This window comes from Sturnus vulgaris, chromosome 14 (genome assembly GCF_052056855.1).
Source record: "Sturnus vulgaris isolate bStuVul1 chromosome 14, bStuVul1.hap1, whole genome shotgun sequence".
NCBI classification, from domain to species: domain Eukaryota; kingdom Metazoa; phylum Chordata; class Aves; order Passeriformes; family Sturnidae; genus Sturnus; species Sturnus vulgaris.
Genome location: NC_142256.1, coordinates 13,901,603 through 13,925,017, shown reverse-complemented (window position 1 = coordinate 13,925,017; position 23,415 = coordinate 13,901,603). Strand labels below are relative to the sequence as shown.

General features: G+C 40.5%; 1 protein-coding gene across 1 annotated transcript; it reads right to left on the bottom strand.

Annotated features, from left to right (window-relative positions):
• Positions 1-1,695: 1,695 nt before the first annotated feature.
• Positions 1,696-18,791, bottom strand: LONRF3 (LON peptidase N-terminal domain and ring finger 3). The gene is made up of 12 exons (XM_088173190.1): positions 18,155-18,791; positions 16,869-16,987; positions 16,186-16,308; positions 13,854-14,009; positions 12,226-12,469; positions 11,456-11,546; positions 8,143-8,257; positions 7,618-7,739; positions 6,779-6,937; positions 5,602-5,764; positions 4,643-4,792; positions 1,696-3,918 (listed from the first exon to the last, which is right to left on the bottom strand). Exons 1-12 carry the CDS (start codon positions 18,774-18,776, stop codon positions 3,760-3,762), a joined length of 2,223 nt encoding a protein of 740 aa, XP_088029316.1. The 5' UTR covers positions 18,777-18,791; the 3' UTR covers positions 1,696-3,759.
• Between the last annotated feature and the right edge of the window lie 4,624 nt (positions 18,792-23,415).

Sequence of the window (23,415 nt, the reverse complement as noted above, 5' to 3'; positions counted from 1 at the left end):
AAATAATTAAAAAGAAAATTTTTCACCATGAGAACAATCAGCCATTGGAATAATCTTCCCAGGGAAGTGTTGGACTTCCCAACATTGGACACTTGTAAGATTTGGCTGGATAGCCTGCTGGACCGTCTTGTCTAGACCATGCTTTTGCCAAGAAAAGTTGGACCAGCTGATCCTTGAGGTCCCTTCCATCCTGGGATTCTATGATTCTGAAAAGACCATCTAAAACAGAACTCAACTCTATGAAGCTCTTTCTCTACAGCACAGATTAAGACAGACCTGCTACATCCAAATCCACTTTTTTAAAAAAAGATTAAAACAATCTTTGGATTAATAAATCCATGGTTGAGGTGTTCTGTCAGTAAGCAGTCATACAGGACAGAAGGACATCAGCCATTCAGTCTGACAGCCGGGATCTCTTATTGCTACATTGTAATGGAAGATAGCAGCACTTAAAGTAATTACAGAAAAAAAGCAAGAGGAATTTCTACAACTAACACCAGTATGTCACCTAAAACTTACCATAAAGGCCTATCACACCATTTTATCATTTCATTATTAAAACTACTGAACTACTGTCTAAGTAGCCTATGCATTACTTATGCCCCCACAACGATTAATCAATACTTCTGACCACACAGGAAATGCAAGTTTGAGCCATGATTTGGTCTATTGGGTTTTTCGTTTCTAGCAGATGAATAAGACTGGTTATAAAACTAGGTTTGGTGCCCAGAAAAAGTGTGAGCAGCTTAAATAAAACATTCCTCCAATTAGTATTTTATCTGATCAATGCTATTTCTATAATTAAACTGGAGGTATTTTTAAATCTGTTCAGCTGTTTATTCATGCCTGTGATAAACGTTGCATTTACATCCTTGTACTTATTTATGCAACTGAAAAAAAAAAAAAAAAATCAGTGATAGTGTGGCATACCTAAATTTTTTTTTTGTTTTAAATATCATTACTGAAATTTTACCACCTCAGCATAATGAAGGGTACTCCTTGTCCAGTTTTTCTTGGACAGGTTTGTGTTCTTTAGCATATATCTTCCTCAGTATTATTTTTCGTTTCTGATGGAATTTGCAGACTTTAGCCATTAATCTAGGATGTGTGGCCATAGAGCAGCCCTAGAGAAAATGCTACTGTACCTGTACCTGTTCTGCATCTGTACTGTACAGATGGAATTTGGATTTGTTGTGCATATGCAGATCACCTGTTTGCATTAAATGCAGTAGGTCAAGTGTTTCCAGACTGCAACAAATGCACTGGGTGTTCACAATACAGGGCAGGTACACAAGTCTCTGCTTGGAAATTCTGGCAGCTTTACTCAAGGCTAACAGAAAAGACAATATTCATCTTTAAAATTAAGGATTCTTTCCATGACAGTTTCTAAAACAACAGAATAGGCAGAATGAGTATGTAGAAGACACACCATGCAGGATAAAATAACTAATTACATCAGTGAGAAAACAGTTTAAATTAGGTATTTAAGCTCATTTTCTCACAGATAAGAGTTACAAAAGTGGAAGTTTTTTTTCCTGTGGGAGCAATATGAGACACTTATGCTCTGCAATAGTACATAATGGTTTGTGGAAGAATTGCATTTAATGCAGCTTCACTTCCAAACGAGTAGAAATCACTTTGTTGTTGACTTATGAAGACAAAACGCCATAGCAGGTGTCAGCCACCATCACTTGGTACTGTTCAGAACACGTTGGTGTTTTTATATATTGTTTACAGCATGCCAAGTACCACTCATGGAGGACATGCAGCAATCCAGCAGTATGGAAGGAAGTTACAGCATTTCCAAAGTAGCTCAATGCAAATAGGATACAGATTCCATGTGTACCACAAGGGTGAAACATATTTGTCTTCCATTTGTTTCTTTGGTACCCTTATAAAAAAGTTCTACAGAATTTAACAAAAGGGGAACAAAGGTAGCTTTATGGAAACTACTTTTAACTAATAATGGAAAATAATAGAGATAATGGAAAAACATGCAGAAAAATGACATTAAATTCTACTGCATTTTTTTCATAAAGGCATGAAATGGCAGAGTGCTATCCCGTGTAAAAAAATCCAAGGAAATTGATAGCATTCCATAACATTCTCACTTAATTCTAGTTTTTGCCATAGAAAAGGAAAGCAGCAGCTTAGACTAAAAGGCCCAGTTTTGCTCACATTGAAATCAGTGAAAGTCAAAATCAGATGGAGGTAAGATCAGTCCCAGAAAGTGGTACACTGTAAGCAATAAAAGCAGCAAAACAAGTATATGAACTGTTGATTTAAAAAAAAAAAAATCAAAACCAAGATACTTCCTGTTCTCATTTCTGCCCTAATTTTACCTGCTTTATAGCTAGAAGTAATCACGCTAAAATTCACTTGCTTTCCTTGGGAAATAACTATTATTAGCAACACTACCCAATCTCTTAAGAGAAAAGCAATGGCTGGGTAGAGATTTGAAGCTAACAGAAACCTGAAGATTGGAGTGAAATAAATAGCATTTATTACAACATATTCCTTCTTATGTGACACAAACTACCCTCTGAGTCCTACAGTTCAAAATACCCCCCCCCCCCATATACACACTCCAAAGCCAAATCCCACCAAACAATTAAAAGAAATAAAACTCATCTTAACAGCAACAAGAGTTGATGGGAAAAAAAAAAAAAAATCTATGTATTAACCTACAATGAAGTTACACCAGTACTTCCAGTTTTCTCTAGGATAAGCCACTTTCCATATACTGCAGCTCTTTCTTCGCAGTTGTTTGTAGCCATTGTCCATTTTTGCAAGAAAGAGTTCAGATATAAATTCAACTTCAAGTTATTCTGTTCTGTGAAATATTAGAGGATAGATCCTCCTGTCACCACTATGGTCAATTCCCACTGACATCAACCATCAATACTTGAATTTACCCAAGCACTTAAACACATGCTTAAGCAGGTGCTTGACTGGTTGGTTGTATCAGGAACCTCGTCACAAGCATAGGATGAACCTTCAACAGCTGTGCTTGAATTAACTCAGACAATCTGTGTACTCAAAGACTTCAAGGCAGGATGTTTTGGGGGTGTTCTTAAGCTAGAATAGTTCTGGGAATGAGTAGAAAAACATTCAAAGTATTTGAACACAAATAACTGAAAAATTATCAAAGCAGTTGCTTCTGCACTGCTAGAATAATCATTTTTGCCCCCAGTCATAAATACAGGGTAAAAACACTATAAATAGAGCAGCTCACTTTCCTTTAGTGAATGAACACATAAATAATATACATTTTGAAACAAAAAATCATAGTGCAAAAATAAATTATCAAACAGAAGTTGTGAACATTATTTTACACAATGCTATATAAAACCTGAACCATTTGAATAAAAGACTTTGCAGTTCACTGAAATAATGCATTAACCTTATTATTTCTGCTTCACATTAAACTGCACAGTTTATCCTTTATCCACTAAAAAATAAAATAAAATAAATTAAAAAAAAACCTTAGGATTTTCAAAAGGTTTATGGCAAACAAGATCACTTTTTGTTCTATCACATTTGTTGTTAATTTAGCAGTGCAGTGATCTCAGTTCCAAATGGAAACTATTGAAGTATCCATAAACATCCCCTGCTCTTTATAACTCATTCTCTTTGAAATTCAGTCTTGAAACATCCTAACAACTCAACTCTGTAAGACATTATTGCAGTTAGATGAAGTTACAAGAGACAGTCTGCAGTCAAGGACTGAGGGAGCCTGCCCAGCTCTGCTCCTCACCATCACCGTGATCTCGTGCGAGACATGAAGGTAAGGACACGTCTGATGCCATTCAAGCGGTCTTTGAGGGATTTCATGGCAAGGAACGGGAGCTGAGCTCTGTTCTCCAGGGGAAGGACAGCCAGCACCCACCAGCACCAGGCTGGCCCGTTGGGGTTAGCCTGCAGTCAGGGGGAAAAAGTAAATCAGAAGTTAGGATTCATATAGCTGGTAAGGTCTTGTTTTTGAGGATTTAACTCTGAAAACACAGTTTTTGATAGCAGTGTAGCAAGTAGATTATTTCACTGCCAGCCTAATGGCTTGTGATTACTGGTTGGCCTGAAACGTTACAAACAAGTGACACCTTTCCTAAAAATAGGATGTTAAAGGCATTTCTATTACTATCAACAATTTATAGGCTGGGCCTTCTGGATTTTTTTAATCTATTTTTTCCCCCCGTGTTATTACTGACCCAGCTCTTTAGATTCCTGTCTTCCTTCTCCATACTTTATGATACTACCTCATATTTAGCTCTTATTGTTATATTCTGTTATTTTAGGACCCCACCATTTGCAGACTTTTTAAAAAAAGTAACAAATTTTCCAGTTTCCTATTTACTCTCAGTCATTTAACTGAGAAAGTAGCACAAGCCAAAAGGCAGTTCGGTCTCCTGGGATTAATGCAGTGAGATAAATAGTCTCAGAAAGTTATCAACATTAAATATGAGCTTTTTTCTTCGCCACTGTGCTACCACTGGTGTGTGGCAACAGAATTTAGAGGCTCAGCTTACGGGGGGTAAATGCAGAGTATTCATATTTTCATCTCAAAACACAATGCCTGCCAGCTTATCGGATATCCCTGCTATTTCTGTCTCTAAAAGTTACATAAGCCACTGATTCTGGATACCTGTGGGTCAGGATCCTTGGCTGGCATTGGACCAAAATGACTGAGAATTCGACTTTTGAGTGCTTGCTTGAGGGAGTTAAACCACGTATAAGCCTGATCATAGACAGAGTCATGGAGAACAAGTAATGCAGCATACTCTTGTCCTTGCACCTGGAATGAGAAATGAGAGGAGGGAGGTTACTGTTAGTTCAGTCTGCATGTTGGGGAAGGCATAGGATTTTCAAGATTTTCAGGGGTGGCTAGGGAAAAGGAAAAGAAAAAAAAAAAAGCATGCCAAAAGAGTTTTGGAATAAATACTGAGAGCTCATTTGGTGTTTCCCCTACTCATGCCCCTCCTCTATCCAAATTCTTCACTTTGCCTGTATTCGAAACCAAAAATATCTATTTGTAGAATTTTCACTGTCTGGATTGTTGTGTGAAAGAACCTTTACACAAATACCACACAAAACCAGGAAGTTATGCAAAGCTTTATTAAAAAAAAAAATAAAAATCAGGAGAGCCTCAGAGTAGACATTTTATCTTCCCATTACATACCAAAAGCTCCTAAGAATTAACACAATTAACACAAGCAATTTTGAAGGTTATGGTGCACCCAAATCCTGCTGCTTCTTACCTAAATGTGGATTTTCTAACTGACTTCCATACAAATATTGTCAGGTTCCCTCTCCACCCTCTTATAAACTCCTGTTTTTCTATCTGGAAGAGCAGTAAGAGCTCATCCTGGATTCACTTAGTCTTGTCCTCTAATAAATACCTCCAGGAAACACTCTTCAGTACATGCGCAGTGTATGTATGTGCTTGTGTTAACTATTATGTGTCCCACCTTAACCATGAGCAGTTTATTAAATACCACAAATTTGTTTTATTAGAAACTTCTACAAAAAAAAGAACTCACTAAAAATATACATGCTTAGAATTTCACATGTAATACAGTTTAAATGAAATATTTCTAAATTTACCTTTTGATCCTCAATGTACTCAATATCTGCTGTATTGTATCCATCACGCTGGCTATGCTGGATCACCTTAAATCTCCTCTTGCCAATGCTGTCTACAACAGAACGACCATCAGCAAAGAATTCAACATTTCTTATCTCCAGAATGCAGCCATAATCTGCAAACCTATTGAAATCAGAACAAAAGCAAGTAAACAAGTCTTATTCTCTCCACCCTGAGTTCCACAGAGCTGCCATACAGCCAGTCCCTACCACAAAGGTATTTACCCATGTCAGCTCATTTCTATTGTTCATAGCACTGACCTGCTGTAGTTCAAATTATTCCACAATTGTTTGCAAATCTATCAGGAAGATTCAGACTGTCTAATCTGATTAATTGCTAACTGGATATTTTGGAATACAGGGAACATCTTATGAAACTGGAAGATACACAGATCAGAAGCAAACTTTTCCCATAATGCTAATATGTTCAGTCAATTTGTACAGAAGGACAAGTGCAATTCAGAATATTAGCAGTACAGAAGGACTAAGAAATCTATGAAGAAAAAAGTTTTTGAACAATTTCAGCAGATTTTACTTTGCAGGTGGGTATTTTCTGCAAATTATACTTTTCCCAGACTATACATACCCAGTAGGTTTATAACATAAAAAGAAGGGAGAAAAGCTAAATAGAGAGTCAAACGTTGAAGTCAAATTAGCCAAGACTGATTGTAAATGGCTCAATGAAAATGCTCTGCCAGTCCTTATGAAGGTCTTGTTATACCTCTGCAGCCTCCACTATACTCAGAACAGTGAGGATATAACCACATCCCATAATTTAAGGAAATTTAGCCCAAGAACAGACCCTACTGCCATTTCAATTTCTTGTGCCAAAACATTCAGCAGATTTGAAAGCAGGAGAAAAATACACTTCTTTTCATGTACTACAGGAGGTCTGCAGCTCAATCACATGTGCCACACATTCAGTTATGAGTGTTTTGAGAGAACAGACCTTCATATTAGTCAGAATCCAAGTGCTCAAGGGAAAGACTTCTATCTTCTCAATGTCTTTAACCTGCATTAGGAAGAAACTTTCTCTAGTGGAAAATTACCACAGATATTACATCCATGGACCTTTCTGCACCTCTCCACTGGCTCCAGACTAAGTGGGTACCTCACAGGGTCCAAGCTGTTCACTCACCCCTTGACAGGGTCGCTGATGCACATCCCAAACTGTTTGGTGCCAGTCTCCATGCACCTCCGGATCATGAGCCGATAACACGGCTCAAAGATGTGCAAAGGACATGGGACTGTAGGATAAGCCATTGTGCACACAAATATGGGAACATTCTTATTTAGGCTGTAAGAAAGAAAGGAAAAATCAGATATGATGCTTTACCAATCTACTGACACATTAAGTCTCATATTCTTTAAAATTATGGCATCTTTAAATAGAAGTTATAACATGTTTAGAATAAAATTCTTAATGGAATAAAGAAAGCTAAATTACTGGTAAAAGCTTAATTCCATTCTTAATGGAATGCTAAAAACTAAAATTATTTTCCCTTTAGCTAACTAAATACTCTAGAAAATTATATACCAGTTAATAGCAGATAAATTTTTCATTAAGCTTTCTGGATCTGGTAGTGAAAGCATTATTGGAACTCTAGTAGTACTGTTTTTATTTCTTTCTCTTAATCCCATTTCTTCCCTATCCAGTATATTCCAAACCCCATGCTGCCAGATCACTTCCACCTATTATCTTACTCTGTGCCTTTCATAGAGGTCCTCTGAAAGCCAACACATTGCCTTGTACTTTGTTTATAAAGCAATCTCCTGGATTTCGTCTACTTCTCTTTATTTATTTTTTAGCAGTGTCTAGTTTTTATGCTCACTCAAACACAGTTTCACCTGGACCCTGTTCTCTGAAATCATGTGATACAGAGAAAGAAGCTCCATCAGCATCCACAGCAGCCAGAGCCATTCACAGCTAACAGCAGCAGAAGTAGAGATGGGATTTTACATAAATGGATTACATACTTGGAAAGCTCTGCTATTTCCTCTTCATAAATCTTTCTCCTTTCAGTGAGTTCTTCTGGAAGATATCTGGCTATTAGCTCCTCCATTAGCACTGTTTTACAGTATTTCCTCATAGCCAAGCACTGCAGTAACAACACACACAAGCAGTTAGAGAGAACATCCAGCACTTCACAGTGATTGGAGCCTGTGCAAAGGACATCATCAATTACCCCCATTTTCTGATGTCTGTGATTCTATCATCTGCTAAACTTGCCATTGAAGTTGTTTTTTGAGCTATTCCCTGTGTTACAGACATTTACTTAGGAAATCTGGAAAGTAAAAATCACCTACAGATTTTCTAGATATTGGTCTGGTCCTAAGGTTTGAACAGAGACTAGTCATGCTTGGCAACTCACACTTTGAAAGTCACATTCTTCCTGAGTTATGTATTATTTCTTTTGTGTTGGGAAATATCGAGGCTGTCTGAAGGTGAAGTTGCTCCTATCACTTGCACCTGAACTTATGCAGAAAAAATCCAAGGATTACCTCTGAGAGCCCTTCCTTGCACAAGGGACATTTTGGGTTGTGATCCAGGCATCTCTCCAGACATTTGAGACAAAAGGTATGTCCACAAGGTGTAGTGACAGGTTCATAGAAGAGCCTGGATTGGAAAAGCCAAGAGCAGAAAGACAACAATATCGTGTACTAAAGTAAAAGAAAACGGTTGCTACCAAAAGAAGCTGAATTCATTCACTAACTTAACTACTGACTACTACAGGGATAAAGATGTTTCTTGCTTTTAATTTCTTCAACCAACTTTTGTATTTATTCAGCTTACAGACTTTTTTTATTGCTACCCAATATGAAAGGCAGCCCATAAACTCTGACTTCAGTGAATAGGAGGGACAATATTGTCAACAACTTCCAACAAGCCAGTATTTAATTTTCCTCTGTGTGAGCAATAAACAGAACCAGAAGCTGGACTATCTGACATCACTAATGAAATTGAGCAATACTTGCACAACTATTAGTACTGATATTTTGAGATTACTTGTATGTGTAGAGCTAAGCACAAAATACCTATTTTCAGTAATAGCTCACATCAGTAATTGCAATAAACTGGGACTTGGCAGCTCTGGAATAAATGGTGGAACTCAAAGATCCTGAAGGTCTTTTCCAACCTAAACAATTTCATGATTCTGTTATTGCCAGCTCTAATGCGGTTTTTTAATAGACTTCTTAATCTTCAAGTCATTGCTTTTCTGGAAAATGAGTGACAGGAGATTCATGTTTCATCTGGAAGAGTATCTAAATATATAAGGCCAGGTCTTCAAAGTATCATGGTACCTATTCTTTACCCATTTCAAGGGCCTCTATGACACTAATTTTCATGTAAAGATTTCTTTTTCCTTATTATGATTATGTGATATTGCAAAGTCACATTTCCTTGTCAATAAAGGCCTTAGGGAGATGTAAATAATATAGATTTTTTTTTTAATAGAAATAATTCAAATCTAGAAACTAAATTGTCTGTAATGTACTGTATTTTATAACATATTGTCTAATCATTTTAAGGTCTTAAATACTAGTATCATCATAAGTTAAGTGAATTAATAATTTTTCTTTAAAGTATTAGTTTATCAAAACAGTACACTATGTTCTATTAAACATGTGGAAATTACAATACATAAACCCACATTTATTAGCATCTTTCACAAGATGAGTGCATTTAAGAATGCAAGTGGCTTTTAACAAGACTGTCATAGAGAGCTCATTAAATGTCATTAGTTACTAAAAACATTGACATTTAAGCAATGGAGCACATGAAATAGTATCTAAAATGCCACACCTATCTTATTGCAACTGACAGTGTAATTGAAAACAGTTGTTAACTGTTTCATGGACAGAAACCTCACATAAGCTATGTGCAACACTGAATCCTACCCCACGTTCCAGAAAGCACTGCACTGTATATGTAATAACTTGGTAGGCACTGACTTATCTGAAATGTAGCATAAAGACAAGATACTCCTGTTAAGATTCCCCAGTCTGCCCTAGCTCTCACAAAAGCCAGCAGCAACTTTTCCTAACGACTCTAAGAGGACCTGGACAAGCTCCATGACTTGCAGAAAGGAACACTACACACCAAGACTTCTCATGACATTATTTTGAGCTACTGTAATAGCAGAAACTAAATTGCTGAAGAGTAATGCTCCTTTTCTCACCAGCATGTAGCTTTGACTACTTTGTATTTTCTGCTTGCTGCAGGAGCAAAGGTAGATCAATAACGTTTTGGCCACTCCATCAGACAAACAGGTTAATAACAGCTCCTGCAGTTAATTGTGAACAGGTCAGTAGGTTACTAGGTAATTAGTCCAAACTATCTCAGGAACCAAATCCCCAAAACACTTCTGAAGAACATAGCAGGAAATAATTATAATTGGTCTGCATAAACAACAAGAAAGATCTTAGGAGAGCTTTCCTGAGCACAGGCCTTCCCTGTGCAGTGATGTTACAAAGCTAACATCCTTCTGAAGGCACAGCCTGTGTTTGGGGTTACAATTCCAAGTGCAGCACCTATACCATCCTCTATGCTGTAAGGGAAACAGCAATCCTTGGGCTAATTCCTTTACAATATATTGCAGTCTGTCTGTTTCTGATTTAACATAGAGGATGAGAAAGTAGGATTAATTTTATTTAAAAGGTCATAAAAATGCTTTGTGGACGCAATAAACAAGCAGAATCACTAAACCATCTAAGTAATTGTGTGGCTTTCTGTTAGAGGAAAATTTTGCTCTTTGCACTATTGACTGTTTTGACAGCTGCATAAACTTTTGGAACATATTTCAGCTGTAGACAGGGAGAGTGGGAAGATCTGATTTATTCCAAGCAGAAGCAAATCAGACAATACAGCAGTTGGTCCTCAAAGCTTTCAGTTTATCTGAAACAAATTGAAGTCTCCTCCTCTGCATACAAACAACAAACCCCAAATTTCTCAAAACACAGGCCTTCAGAAGTAAATCCCTAAAGAGGCTATCTGCTATTTAAGAATTAAAAAATATCGTGCAAAACTAAACTCCAACATGAATAACAGATAAACCTGGGTAATTAAAAAGACCAAACGGCCTAAGCAACACTCACTGCAGCCAAGTGAAACACCTTCCCAATATCTCTAAGTCACTGAAAACCCTCCACATAATGTTATTTGCCAAAGTTAAAATATTTTGTACAAAACAATTTGTAAAATAGATGCAGTTGACAATTCCTACTTGTTTGACTAAGCCACTAGTGTTCCCAAGAATAACTGTTGTTTAACTGGAAGAAGAAATCTTCAAGCAAATGGAGTGACTGCCTCAGTAAAGTGAGGAACACATCTCTTATGCAGGAGAATTAAAACATACTCTTGTTTACTCTCAAGATCCTCCTATTGAAATAGCAGCAACACAGTACTTCACATGCAAACTCAGAATATTCACTGGATGTGGTCTCTTTAGGTATTTCGTGCTTTTCGTGACAAACAGCTCTACAAATTCCCAGATGACCAGCCCTGGGTTTGTGACCTGTGTCAGTGGTGAGAGCAAATCTTTCAGACACCTTCACTAATGTGCTTAGCCCTCACGTGACTTTTGTGCCCTTACCAAAGCAATCACTAGCCCAGAGAAGATCAAAGAGTCCCCATTCATCAACAGTGCTCAGAACCAAAGGTCTAGAAATGCATCACTGGAGTAACAATCACAGTAAAAGCTAACTTCATGTCACAGGCAAAAATAAGTACCAAGTAAGCGAGAAAATCTCTAAGTCATAAAAGGGAGGAAGATACAGCTGGAAAGTTATAGACATCTGTGAGAAAAGAACACACCTCATACACAGGGAGCAGTCCAAATCTGATGGATCCACAACTTCAAATGGAATATGCTGTCCAGTACTATTTTCCTTGGTATCAACTACATCTATCAACAAAAAAAAAAAGTAATTGAACAGAACTATGCAAGCACAATGCTATCTCATGTATTTACACCAGCATCTGATATTTTAATGTGTGTTGTATATACTTGCAACTTACTGAACCATGAAGCATCATTATAGTAATTTCTATGCAAAGCTTCAAATTCAGCCTTGGCACAAATCTGCACATCTCCCCTTAATTTTGGTCACATTATATCCACCTACAGAGGATTCAATCTGGCCTTGCATTAGCAATCAATGCCAAAACACTTTGTTAGTGCTGAAAGTCTAAAGTGAGACATATTTTCCTCTCATACCATTGTAAATGGTATAAATACATTCCACAGCATGAAAACAAGACCAGATATCAAGAACAAATAGAGTCTGTACTTTTAAACTTTTAAAATTGTTATAGAAAGTGCTAAGACCATGTGCAACACTGCTGTTCTTTAAAAGATTCAGAGCTCTACTGAGAAAAGCATGACCCAAACTTCTTTGCCCCTTTTTAGACTTTTTTTCTCTCTACACACAGGAAAGATTCCACAACATGCATGTGTTGATTAGGCAAAAGAGAAAATATAAAAGGCAAAGTGTAATTTGGTATCTCTTTGTCTGAATCTTACAAAAGAAAAGTTTCCACAGGTTGCATGCCATGGAACCTGTCCTGTGTATAATTAAACCTACCTTTTTTCATCAGTTTGCAGGGCACCTCAGCATTTCGCATCTCCTCTGAGCAGCACTTCCTTTTCAGGAGGCTGCATTTGTCAGAGATGAGAAAAGCAGATTCTGGCATGGAGGTGAATTTGTTCTCCTCCTCTGAGCAGTCCTTTTTGCTCTCTGTAATTTGTATAGATTTCCTCAAACTACCAGAAGTAGTTACATTTGGTTCCTCTTGAATGGAAAAACCCTTTTTCTGTTCCACATTGACCTGTGTGAAGAGAGGACTGACATTAGACCAATCTTCCAACAATTTGGTAAGGAAAAAACTCAATCTGTCAAAAATCCTTAATATTATGGATCACCAGGAAGGACTTTGTAGGTCAAGAAGCAAGAGTTTGAGAATTGATAATTCTAATTAAAAAAACCCCAAACCCCAAAAAGCAAGCAATCAACAAACTTGATTTCCCCTCTCCACCACTGAGTATTTTCAGCCCTTTTGTGTGGCTTTAGAGCTTGAAGGTTGTGAAACTGGATTCAGACAGAAATGTGGCTAGTCTCATGTTAAATATATTGTTATCACTGAACCTATGAGAAAATGCATATTGTTTATATCATGGTGATGGTATCAACCAACAGGAAAACCAAAACAACATCAGCTCATTCTAAGGAAGCAGTAAAAACGCACAAAATTTTTAATAGAAAAAAATGCCCAGAGCTTCCTCTCGGAAGGCAGATTCCTTTCTCAGGATAAACTGTTCAGGGTTTATCCATTATGGCCACAGGACTTCCTGTGAGCAGCCACTGCACAGGACATCACCTGTCAACTTTGTAACATCACTTCCCTGGATGGACCTGAAAACAGACACCATGGATTGTGATGTGTAATATGCAGAAAGATGAGTGAACTGTCCCTTGGATGGCTTTGTGAAAGAGTCATGCAAAAGGGTTTCTTGTCAGAAATATTCTAACAGCTTTTGCATGGGGCAATGTCACTGATTGTTTCTCATCAGCCTCAACAAGGCAGCTCAAAACCTACCACTTTTGTTTGTAAGGACTAGCCAAGTTTTCTCCTAAATATGTAATATATGCAAACCCCATCCCAAAGTTCAGGTTTCAGTGGAGCAGAAGTGATCCTTACAACCTATGAATGTAAACCTCTGCAGCCATTTACAAAACTACAGCTGCAAAACCAGACTTATGAAGTAGCTAATATATTTTATGTAGCTCTACAATAACGTCTGAGTATTGTACAGACTGAGTAAAGAATTACTTCATTACTGGCATCACCAGTATAGCTCAAGTTGAAGCTCTAGATTTTAGCATTTCACAACTTTTGAGGGTATCTAAATTCAATCTACAGAGGCCCTTTTCCACTACCAACTACTTGAACAACGTAAAGATGATTAGAGGAGTAGAACCCAGTAAATTCTGACATAAAATCTGCCAGAACAACAGAGGACTTCTATTAAAGAAAAAAAAGTCAAATAAGGAGATTTCAATAAGTTAACACTGTTTTGTATGTTCTGAAACTCAGTAAAAATTTGAGAAAATGTCTCCTCCTATCTCCCAGAGGCAAAAAGGAGAAAAGGCTTCCCAATGTGAACACAAAACACACAACAAATTAAGAACCACACATCAGACTTGATCTTTACCTTGAGCAACCTTTGTAGGTTATGGCTGGTGCCTCCAGATCCCACTGAATTTAGGAGATTCCCCTTTAATCTAGAGTGATGTGACAACAGCTGCAGGATATCGGGTAAGTGTTCCTGAGCATTTCCCGGGATGAGTGAAAACAAACTAAGTAGAAGCTGTGATATAAAACAGAACACTTCACTGCTTAGTTCCTTCCTTGCAACCTCTAAATGAAAAAGCAAGTAAGGGAATAGCTGAAAGAAGCATCCAGGATTTTGTTAAAATCATTTAAAGAGCCCTTTAAACTAGGGTAGGAACAAAAAGTGCAAGAGCTAATGCAATACAGGCCAAACAGACAGCAAGAAACATTTTCAGAGTTAAACAAGCCCACAGAGTCATTAACCATTCTCTGTGATGTGACACACACATGCCTTTGTCCTCTTTGTTCTGCAGTTCAGGGCTCACCAGAAATTATTAACAACATCTTTCTTAAATGTTTTTGGAGTGTTTTTGGTTTTTTTGGGGTTTTTTTTGCTGCACATCATCTTTCACTGGAGTTTACTAGTACAGAAAGCACTCATCTCACAGGCTTAATCCAAGATCAGCTGGGTAAATGTGTCTGATATTGTAAAATGTAGCTATTTTTAATTAACTTATGTGAGAATACAAAAAAGGTAGGCAGTAGAAAAAGGCTATTTTTTCATTTGCTATAAGAAAATAAGTGCATCTGTTTCAAGGAGCAGCTTGAAGCCCCTTGTATGGCATAGATTATCAGATGAATATTTAAGGAAAGAAACAGACCTGAATAGAACATTCACACTTCAAAAACTAATTTCAACATACTATTGAGGTGATCCTGCTGATGCCTGAGGAAGCCACATGACAGCTGAGATTTCTATTTAAAGCCAAAAAGGATTTCACAGGATCACACTATGTCTAAACTAACACAGGCAGACAGTTAATACAAGCAGAACATCACATCTGCACCCAAAGAATTTGGTAAAACATAGTATGTCACTGTTATGTGAACAGCCTTGGAAATGACCCAGTAAAATATTGCATCATGGATGAACTCTGTGTCTGATGAGTGCACGAGTAATTCCTGCAGTCATAAGAAGCCCAGTTTTGCTCAGAACTCCACTGCTAAGAAATTAAATGGCTTGGAAATGACTATTTGGAGTCAGAATTTAGAAACATATCTGTTTGTTTCTGGTCTTTTTACTCTAGTGCACAGAAAGTCTTCCAGCATGACTGTGAGCACAAATCATGACATAATGACAATGAAAGACTGCATGGAACCCACCGGGGAAAAAAGCAAACAAAACCCTCAAACATCAGTGACAAAAAATCCTCAGAGGTTGAAATCTCAACCACATATAAAATGAAATAGAAATCTGATTTCACTACAACCATTCAGGTTATACTCTGTTACCTCCAGGAATAGAGTTTTACTGTAAGAATTCTACTGTGCTTTTAGAAAACCTTATGTGCTACAGCACATAGAAACCCTAATGTTCCCATTCCACCAGTGATTGAGAATGGCATAAATACACTGCCATAAAGGAAAATAAAACTATTATATTTTTACTGCCACAAGTAATCACTGCAACACTGAGCCTTTTAACTATGACAACAACAACAAAAAAATCAAATGTTAAAATACTGATTTACAGGATATCAGAGACTTGAGGGGTGGGCAAAACAGCAGTATTCACCACAGCCATATAAGAATTCACACACATTGTAGGTTACAACTGAAAAAAGCCTCACAGCAGATCCATTTTTTTGCTTATTTAGCATTAATTACTAGCAACCCTAAAAAACTAATTTAAAACCACTCTTCCTTTGTTGACTGCTTCCTCTTTCACACCTCCTGCACACACTGACACTTGGGCAGCATGACTGGCAGTAGGAAGAAGGCTGCTGCTCCCAAGTGGAGTTTGATGAGTGCTGCGTGTTGTGTTCTGCCAGTCATTGCCCTGATACATCATTCAATAGCAATTCCCCTTCTTCTGCACTCCATCATTGCTAATAGATTGCCAGGCTAGGAATCAGATTAGAAATTTGAAAATCACAATAGTCTGTGGGTGGCAATTATTAACAATTCAGTTTTCCTTCAAATTTGTAGACGCTAACACTGTTACTGTTTCCACTGAATGACTGCTCAGTATATTTTCTTGCTACCTTCCTACCTTCAGACCAGCAATACACAACTCAAATATGAGGAACAGTCTGGATTTGTATCTCCATCCACCTCTCTGCAGTAAGAGAGAAAAAGAAAAAAATCTCATCCTCCTTTATGAGAGGCCATTGAAAACAACCGTGCAGTTCCAGATAATTTAGGGAACTCACCTTTTGTGCCTCAGACTTGGCTGTCTTGTTCCCAGTATCTAGAGCAAGGCAGAATAGAAACTCCCTTAAAGCTTCTTCTGTTTTCCCCAGATTAGCTAATGCTTGTCCTTTCCTTAGGTGACCCTGCAAGGAAACACCCACAGCTGCAGCTTTTGTGAAGAGAATATGCAATAAAACCATGGTCAAAGTACAAAAGATCTTTCTGAAGAAGGAGAAGTTAGACAGGAAAAATCACTATAACCATGTCTAACACCTAGACACCACCAGTGTCTGTGTTTCCAAATACAACAGTCCTGAAAACTATAAGCATAAACAGGATATTCTTCCACTCATGAAAGTATGATTCTTATGGCACTTGAGCCCAACTGATATTGGAAACATCTACTTCCCTTATATTCACCTTCTACAATACTTTGTCCTTAGTATTCAATTTCTAGAGAGTTCACAAAATTTGTATTCATGCAAGTCAAAGATAATAGTCTCAGCTCATTCTCCAGAACTAGCACTCTCTTCCTTCACCTCGGGAAGCTCAGGAATATAATGGTTGAATGTCTGTAGATCGCAGGAGTCCAAGAAGTTTCAGGACTTAAAGCCTCCCTCAGATTCTACTGTCTGACCATTCTAACCATTTCCTACCAGGGCAGTATCAAGGTTTTTAAAAAGTGTAACCAGTCAGAACTTACTTTCAACCAGTATGGCTGCAGCCTGCATGCTGTTTCTGCATCATGCAATGCATCTTCACAAGCTTTCAACGTGGAGTTAATCTGGGACCGGTTGCTATATAGTAAGTGGTCATTTGGAGCTGTAGGAAATAGAAAAAGTAGTTGATTAGGTAAAAAGAAATTAATTACATAAGCTTCATTCCTTTTTCTTTTAAACGCATATTGGTGCTTCCAAGTTGCACAAACCCATGAAACACTCAGATTTTAAGTAACTATGTACTAAATTAAATCTGGAAACCTCTTTGGGCAACTCGAGACAAAATACCAGCCATATATTATATAACTGAAGAGAACATTGCATAAATAAATGCTGAGACACTCACACAATAAATTACAAGCACTGACTGAGGATCAGATAGTTGGTAGAGACACACAGGAGACACAGCAGGAGGAATGCTGTTGTAGTGTAGGGAGAAGTTTCAAAATTGGTAGCACCAAAGTTTTTAAATTATAAATAAGGGTCTTTTCATGCCAGAGCTCAAAACAGAGGAAAAGAAGGGACAGTGTGAAGAATCAGGTAGCGCTACAATGATCACCGAGTTACACACACTGTAGCACCGAGACACAGCGTGTGCTGGGGGAAGGCTGGCCACTTATCTTGGCAACACTTCCCTATAATACCTTGCCTTTAACTTCTACTTAGTCCTTGCAGCGCGAGTCAGTTTTCCTGAAACTGCATGAAGGGGACCGCATCAAAAGTTCTCGCTGCACAGCCCCGCAGGCGCTTCCCGGCGATGGGGACGGAGAGCGGGGCCGGGCGGGCCGGGGGTGCGGGACACGCCCGCTGCCGGACACGCATCCCCGCCGCTGCCTCCGCGCTCGGCCGCGAGCGGCTCCTCGGCGCACGGGGGTGCTCGGCGGGGCTCCCCAGAGCCCTTCCCGGGGCGCGGCGCTCCGCGCCCCCCCGGCTCCGCCGGTTACACAACGGCGCCGGCCGGGGGGAGCCCAGCCGGACCGCAGGCTCGGGCTTACGCAACCGCTGCTCTCCTGACCCAGTTTCACCGCGGGCCGAAGGGCCGAGACCCCTCCCTGGGGCTCCCCTCCAGGGCTTTCCCGACACCCGCCCCAGGACCCGGCCCGGGGAGCCGGCGGCGAGCGGGAGCGCGTCCCTGGCACGCTCCCGGACACCGGGGTATTCCCGGTGGGACGAGAGGCGCCGGAGAGGCCGCCAGCGAGCCCCGGCCGGCGCAAAGTTATCTCCCCCGGCGTGGAGCCGGGGACCGGCACCGGGGAGGGGGAGCCCTTACCTAGGCTGACCGCTTCGTTGTACTTCTGCAGGGCGGCTTGGAGCTTCTTCTCCTTGTAGAGGAGGTTCCCTTCGTGCCGGAGCTGCGAAGCCTTCACTTGGCAGGGGAACCACTTGGTCAGCAGGTTGCTAAGGATGACATTGACCCGCAGGAGCTGCCCGGCCGCCGCGCCGCCCGCCTCCTTGCACAGGACGCAGCGGGACTCGGGCGCCCGGTCCCTCTCCAGGCACTTTTTGCAGAACGTGTGTCCGCAAGGCAAGGAAACGGGCTCGAAGAGGAAGCCCTGGCATTTGCGGCACCTGAAGACGTCCCAGTCGCGGGGTGCCGCGGGCTGCCCGCCGCCGGGCAGCCCCTCTTTGATCCGGACGCTCTGAGCCAGGCACTCCACCAGCTTCTCCAGCTGCTCGGCGCGCAGCTGCTGGTGGCGGGACGCCAGCTGGTACAGCGGCAGCGCCTCGTGCAGCCGCCCGCCGAAGGCCAGCGCGTCCGCCCGCCCGAGCAGCACCTGCCACTCGGGCCCCAGGCCGCCGCCCGGCGCCTCCAAGTTCTGCGCCTGCAGAGCCCCGGCCGCCAGCTGCAGCACCAGCTGGGGCTCGGGGCGCGGCGGCAGGTGCGAGCCCATGGCAGCGGCTCTAGCGCGGCGGGCGGCGCGGGACGCCGTGAGGCGCGGGCGCGGCGCGGCGCCGCCGGCCCATGGTGCTGCTGCCGCCCCGCGCCGGGAGCGCCCCGCGCCGCCGCCGCCGCTTATATAAAGGCGGGCACGTGACGGCGGCGGCGGCGCTCATTGGGCAGCGCCCGCAGGTTGTTACAAAACCAGGCGGTTTTGTAACGCGCCGGGCCCGGCCCGCACCGGGAGGGGCCGCCCCGCTCCGGTCCCGGTACCCACCGCCCCCCCGCCCGGGACGGTTCCTCCGCCCCCTCGGACACCCCGTCCCGGCGGCGCTTCCCCGCCCCGGCGCGGGGCGGTTCGAGGCGTGCGGAGAACGGAGGCGCTGGGCTGTGGAGCGCTGCCCACCGGGCACACCGTGAGCGGAGTGCGGTGTGACCCGCTGGTCCGCACGGGCGCCTCGCGGAATGCGCTCCGGGGTTCGGTGTTCTGGTACCTCCGTAATGCGAAAGAAACATCGGCTCGAGGTGATTTTGAAAAGCGAAAATGCCATTTCCTGCTAGAACTGGAATAGTGAAGCTTTGTAGCTACACAGTTAATCATTCTCTTTAAGGGAATCTATGTAGTAGTGAAGCTATTTTAATGTCAGGTACTCCTGGTTTTAGAACAACTAAGGAAAACATTAGAAGCAAAACGTTGTGTTTATTTAGTTTTGCAGTGTGGCATGTTGCACAGCTCTACCTGCCCGTGCCAGATTCTCGATAAAAAGCACATGCCTTCTGATGTATCTTTGTTTCATTTAAGAGCAGCTCTGTTGACCATTTCGATCTGCATGTTCCCACCAATTCTCGTTAGATGAGAGTTGCACGAGTTGTGTAACTGTCTATGCTAAATGTAGTCTAGGGAGAAAATCACCTGTGCTACTACAGAAAAGAAGCTGTTCTAAAACAAGTTGTGTAATGCTTTTTGTTTGCAGCTTTATGCATATTTACAGTTACCAGAAATGTCCACGTTATGTATACGTACATTCTAAAAATACAGAGCACTTTTCACACTGTCTTAAAATCCACTGCAGAATTTGAAATTTCTGATGATATCCTATTACTGGTATAATCAGCCTCCTCACGAAGCTCAAGAGAGGGGATGAAGGAATTAATTTCCATTTTCTTACTGGCAGAAGTGTCTGGACTCCCCAGTTTAGACTGTGTAAACTAAGCAGGTATTAAGGAATGAGCCCTGCCTGTGGAGCTTGAATGGACAGAAGAAAAGATGAAAGAAAGGAGAGTCAACCTGAGTTTTGCAAGACCTTGTTTAGGGTAGGATACTTGAGAAAATTCAAATGACTTTAGATTTCAAGAGGAAAAATCAGTGAAAATCCAGATTTTAAGCAATTTTAAACATTTAATGATGCACACTAATTTTGTGATGCTTGTGTCCATGTATAGGCAACATTATGCTTATACAGAAAAATCAGATATGTACCTGGAAACAGAAGCCAGCTATCAGACCTCTCATTTGTCTTTTGATTCCTGTGATGTGAAGACATTCAGCATCTGCCAAAAATTTAGCCCTGTCTCTAGAGCTCTTTAATCTTTAAAAAAGAAAAAAAAAAAAAAGAAAAAAAAAAAAAAAAAAAAAAAGAAAGAAAAAAATGTTTAACATCTAACTGCTGTTCCTAAGCAAGTCCTTTAACTAGAAAAAGAATTAAATAAGCACTGGTTTCAGTACTTCTTTCTGCCATCACTCACATCAGATAATAACCCAATGTATGGTACAGCCTGCCAGCAAATAATCCAAAGAAAGGTGGGACAACTGAAGCACTTAAAATTTCAGTTAAGCAGTACTTCAGAAGAGTTAGAAAGAATGAGCATTTGTACTCAGGGGTGTGGAGTTTTCCCTCTAGGCTCCAGCTTGCTAACATAGACTTCTTGTTTTGCAAACTTCCATGCAAGAAAATCTCATGCTATAAAAGAACAAAATCCTTCAGAAAAAGAAGAAAAATGCTTTCTTGTAGCCTTGAGGTCGATAGTTGTCTCTATTGCAAAACTATAGTCTCGGCAACTCTTCAGTGTGTTATTTTATAACCATTGTCCTGAAAACCACTATGAGTCAAAGCCTATTCAAGCGAGGGAAAGTGACATAACCACTGGTTACCAGTAGCAATGCAGTGACAATCTCTATCAGAGATACGCCACCAGTATTTACATAGTTACATAGCAGACACTTAAAGAGATAAGTCATGGTATAAAGAGAAGGTTTCTAGCAGCACATGAATTCAAGATGGGGAAGGGGAATAGATTTATCATGGGAAATGCAATCAGCATTTGTGCTCTGCGAGGAATTTCCACAGTTCCTGTTCTCAATGTATAAAAGCATCTACAGAGCTGGCTGGCAATCTGAGAGCTCTGGACTGAAAGGAGTCTCAAAAAAGCGCTGGGAAAAGCATTTCTGGGAATTCTCTTCTACCAGCAGGACATGGCTGAAACATTTCGAGAGAAAAGAGCAGCTGTGCTTGTGAACTACTCCCTGTGGTGGAAGCTGTGTGCTTAGGAGGGTTCAGAACACAGACCATTATCCCAAGCCTGCAAATAGTTAAGACCTTATGACAGATGGCCCATGAGCAACAACTCTGTGACTTTTTAGGGGAGAAACCAGCTGGTTCTGCCTCTCCTAGTTACTGGTATGTGTGGTGTTTGGTAAATGTTAGTACTTGGTGGGGTGTGACAGGTACAGAGTCAGCTGTACAGTCACTAACAGCAAAATATTTTAAAGCCAGGATACTAATTTACTGTTCACTAGAAGTCAAACAACTACTAAATATTTGATTCTGACATCAGGCCTGGCTCTGCAAAGACTTTTCTAGCAAAAACAGCTGTGTGAATTGATCATACATAATCTAGATATGCTGGGGTGTTTTTATATAACACATCCTGAAAGCACAGGGTTTTCATACATTCATACATATATTCATGGATTTGGAGCAGCAGTAGGTCATGAGGTGTACTTGATTAGAAGGCAAAACAAAAAAAGAAAAAGGCAAAAATCACCCTCCTGCCTACCTGCATTGTTCATGAGATCAAGAATGGATTTATCCTTTACTTAAACTGAAAAAGTTAAAGTGAGGAGGTGACTCACTCTGCAAAAGCACATCTCCCTTGTATGATTTTTCCGCAAAGGGAGGTTTAATTTCTTCCTTTTAATGACAATGAGCACAATACTGATCTTCTTCCAGCAGTTAATGGCTGGCATAACAGGCAGCATGAGAGCATGATTACATTCTTCTGCCTTCTTCTGGATCTGTAAACTGCATCAGGCTTTGAGTCCACAAAAGCCACCAATAAACCTGCATCTTTCCCCTCTCAAACACAACTAACCCAAGTGTGAAATTCCAAACCACCAGTCACGCCAACAGAGCTCCTTCTCTAATGGAAGAAGGGATGTGAAAAGTCACATCACAAATACAGCCACAGATGGCTTTTTATTTCCATGTGCTCTGCACATGGAAATAAATGCTGTAATAGTCCACAGCAAGAACAGATTTGGCCTGATGGCCCATGCAGTTGAGGCACTTTCAAGAAAGCACCAAGCAGGAGGCCTGGCAATTATGCCAGGAAGCTGCTCTAACTTACAGGAGAACAAGAGGAGAAGACACGTGCGCTCTTCTGTGTTATTTTGCCACCGAACCTCTGAATGATTTTTGGCAACTATTTTTACCTCTTTACCTCTTCTTTTGCATTCTGCCTATGGTGACTATTCCTTCATGTACTGAGCATTCTTGCTATCACACACATGTGATTTACATTGAGAAGCTATCAAGTCCACGTTTTTTATTTTATATCTGTTTAAAGTGAATTAATCTTGAAAGAAAAGATAATGTTCTGTCGTCTAGAAAGGAAATTAAAGAAAACGTGTAATGGACAAATTTATGTTCATACGCCATGGTTAGAAAATCACTAAAATTAAGACACAAATATACGATCCAGTTTAAATAAATGCAAGGCACCAATAAAGAGAACAATACTATCACAGGGTGTTGTTTCTCAAGGAAAAATACCAACAGAGCCTGAAAAAGGTTCTTGTTACCTACTGATCCATGAACTGTGTAATAAGAAAAAACTCCAGCGCCCTTCCCACACAAACCCCTGCCTGCCTAATTGATGACTGACTAGTGATCAGCTTGACAAGACCTCAGGACCGACAAAGCAAGCATCCCACTCAGGCTGTATCTCTCACTGCATGATACTGAAAGGGGGATTCACAATGTGCCTTTGAAGCATAACCAAACCTAGAGTGACTTGGATAAAAGAATTTCTGTTCAGCCATATCCAGATTCTTAGAAGGTTACTTTTGTTCTGCATTGCAATGAAAGGGCTACAGCCAGAAATTCAGTGAAATTCAAATTCCAGGGTATTTTAGTTGTGAAGGAAGAAGATATTTCAGCATTGAGCAAATATTTAACAAGTAATCCACTATGAATTCTGAAAAACCTAACAATATTTGGAAGACTCTTATTTTAGCAAAACTGAGGAACTATCTACTATGCAATCCCACTAGCCATTTTGGTGACAATTTCTGCTTTACTAATCTCTCAGGAGGAAAGGCCAAATTAATTCATAAGTACAGAGGAATGAACACCCCAAGTTTTCAAGCACAC

Excerpts from the sequence above, each read along its gene's own strand:
- LONRF3 (XM_088173190.1), bottom strand. The coding sequence starts at position 18,776 with ATGGGCTCGCACCTGCCGCCGCGCCCCGAGCCCCAGCTGGTGCTGCAG. Across the intron at positions 12,470-13,853 it reads ACCTACAAAGGTTGCTCAAG|GTCAATGTGGAACAGAAAAA; the intron begins GTAAAGATCAAG and ends CTCTTCACACAG. Across the intron at positions 5,765-6,778 it reads ATCAGCGACCCTGTCAAGGG|GTTTGCAGATTATGGCTGCA; the intron begins GTGAGTGAACAG and ends TGATTTCAATAG.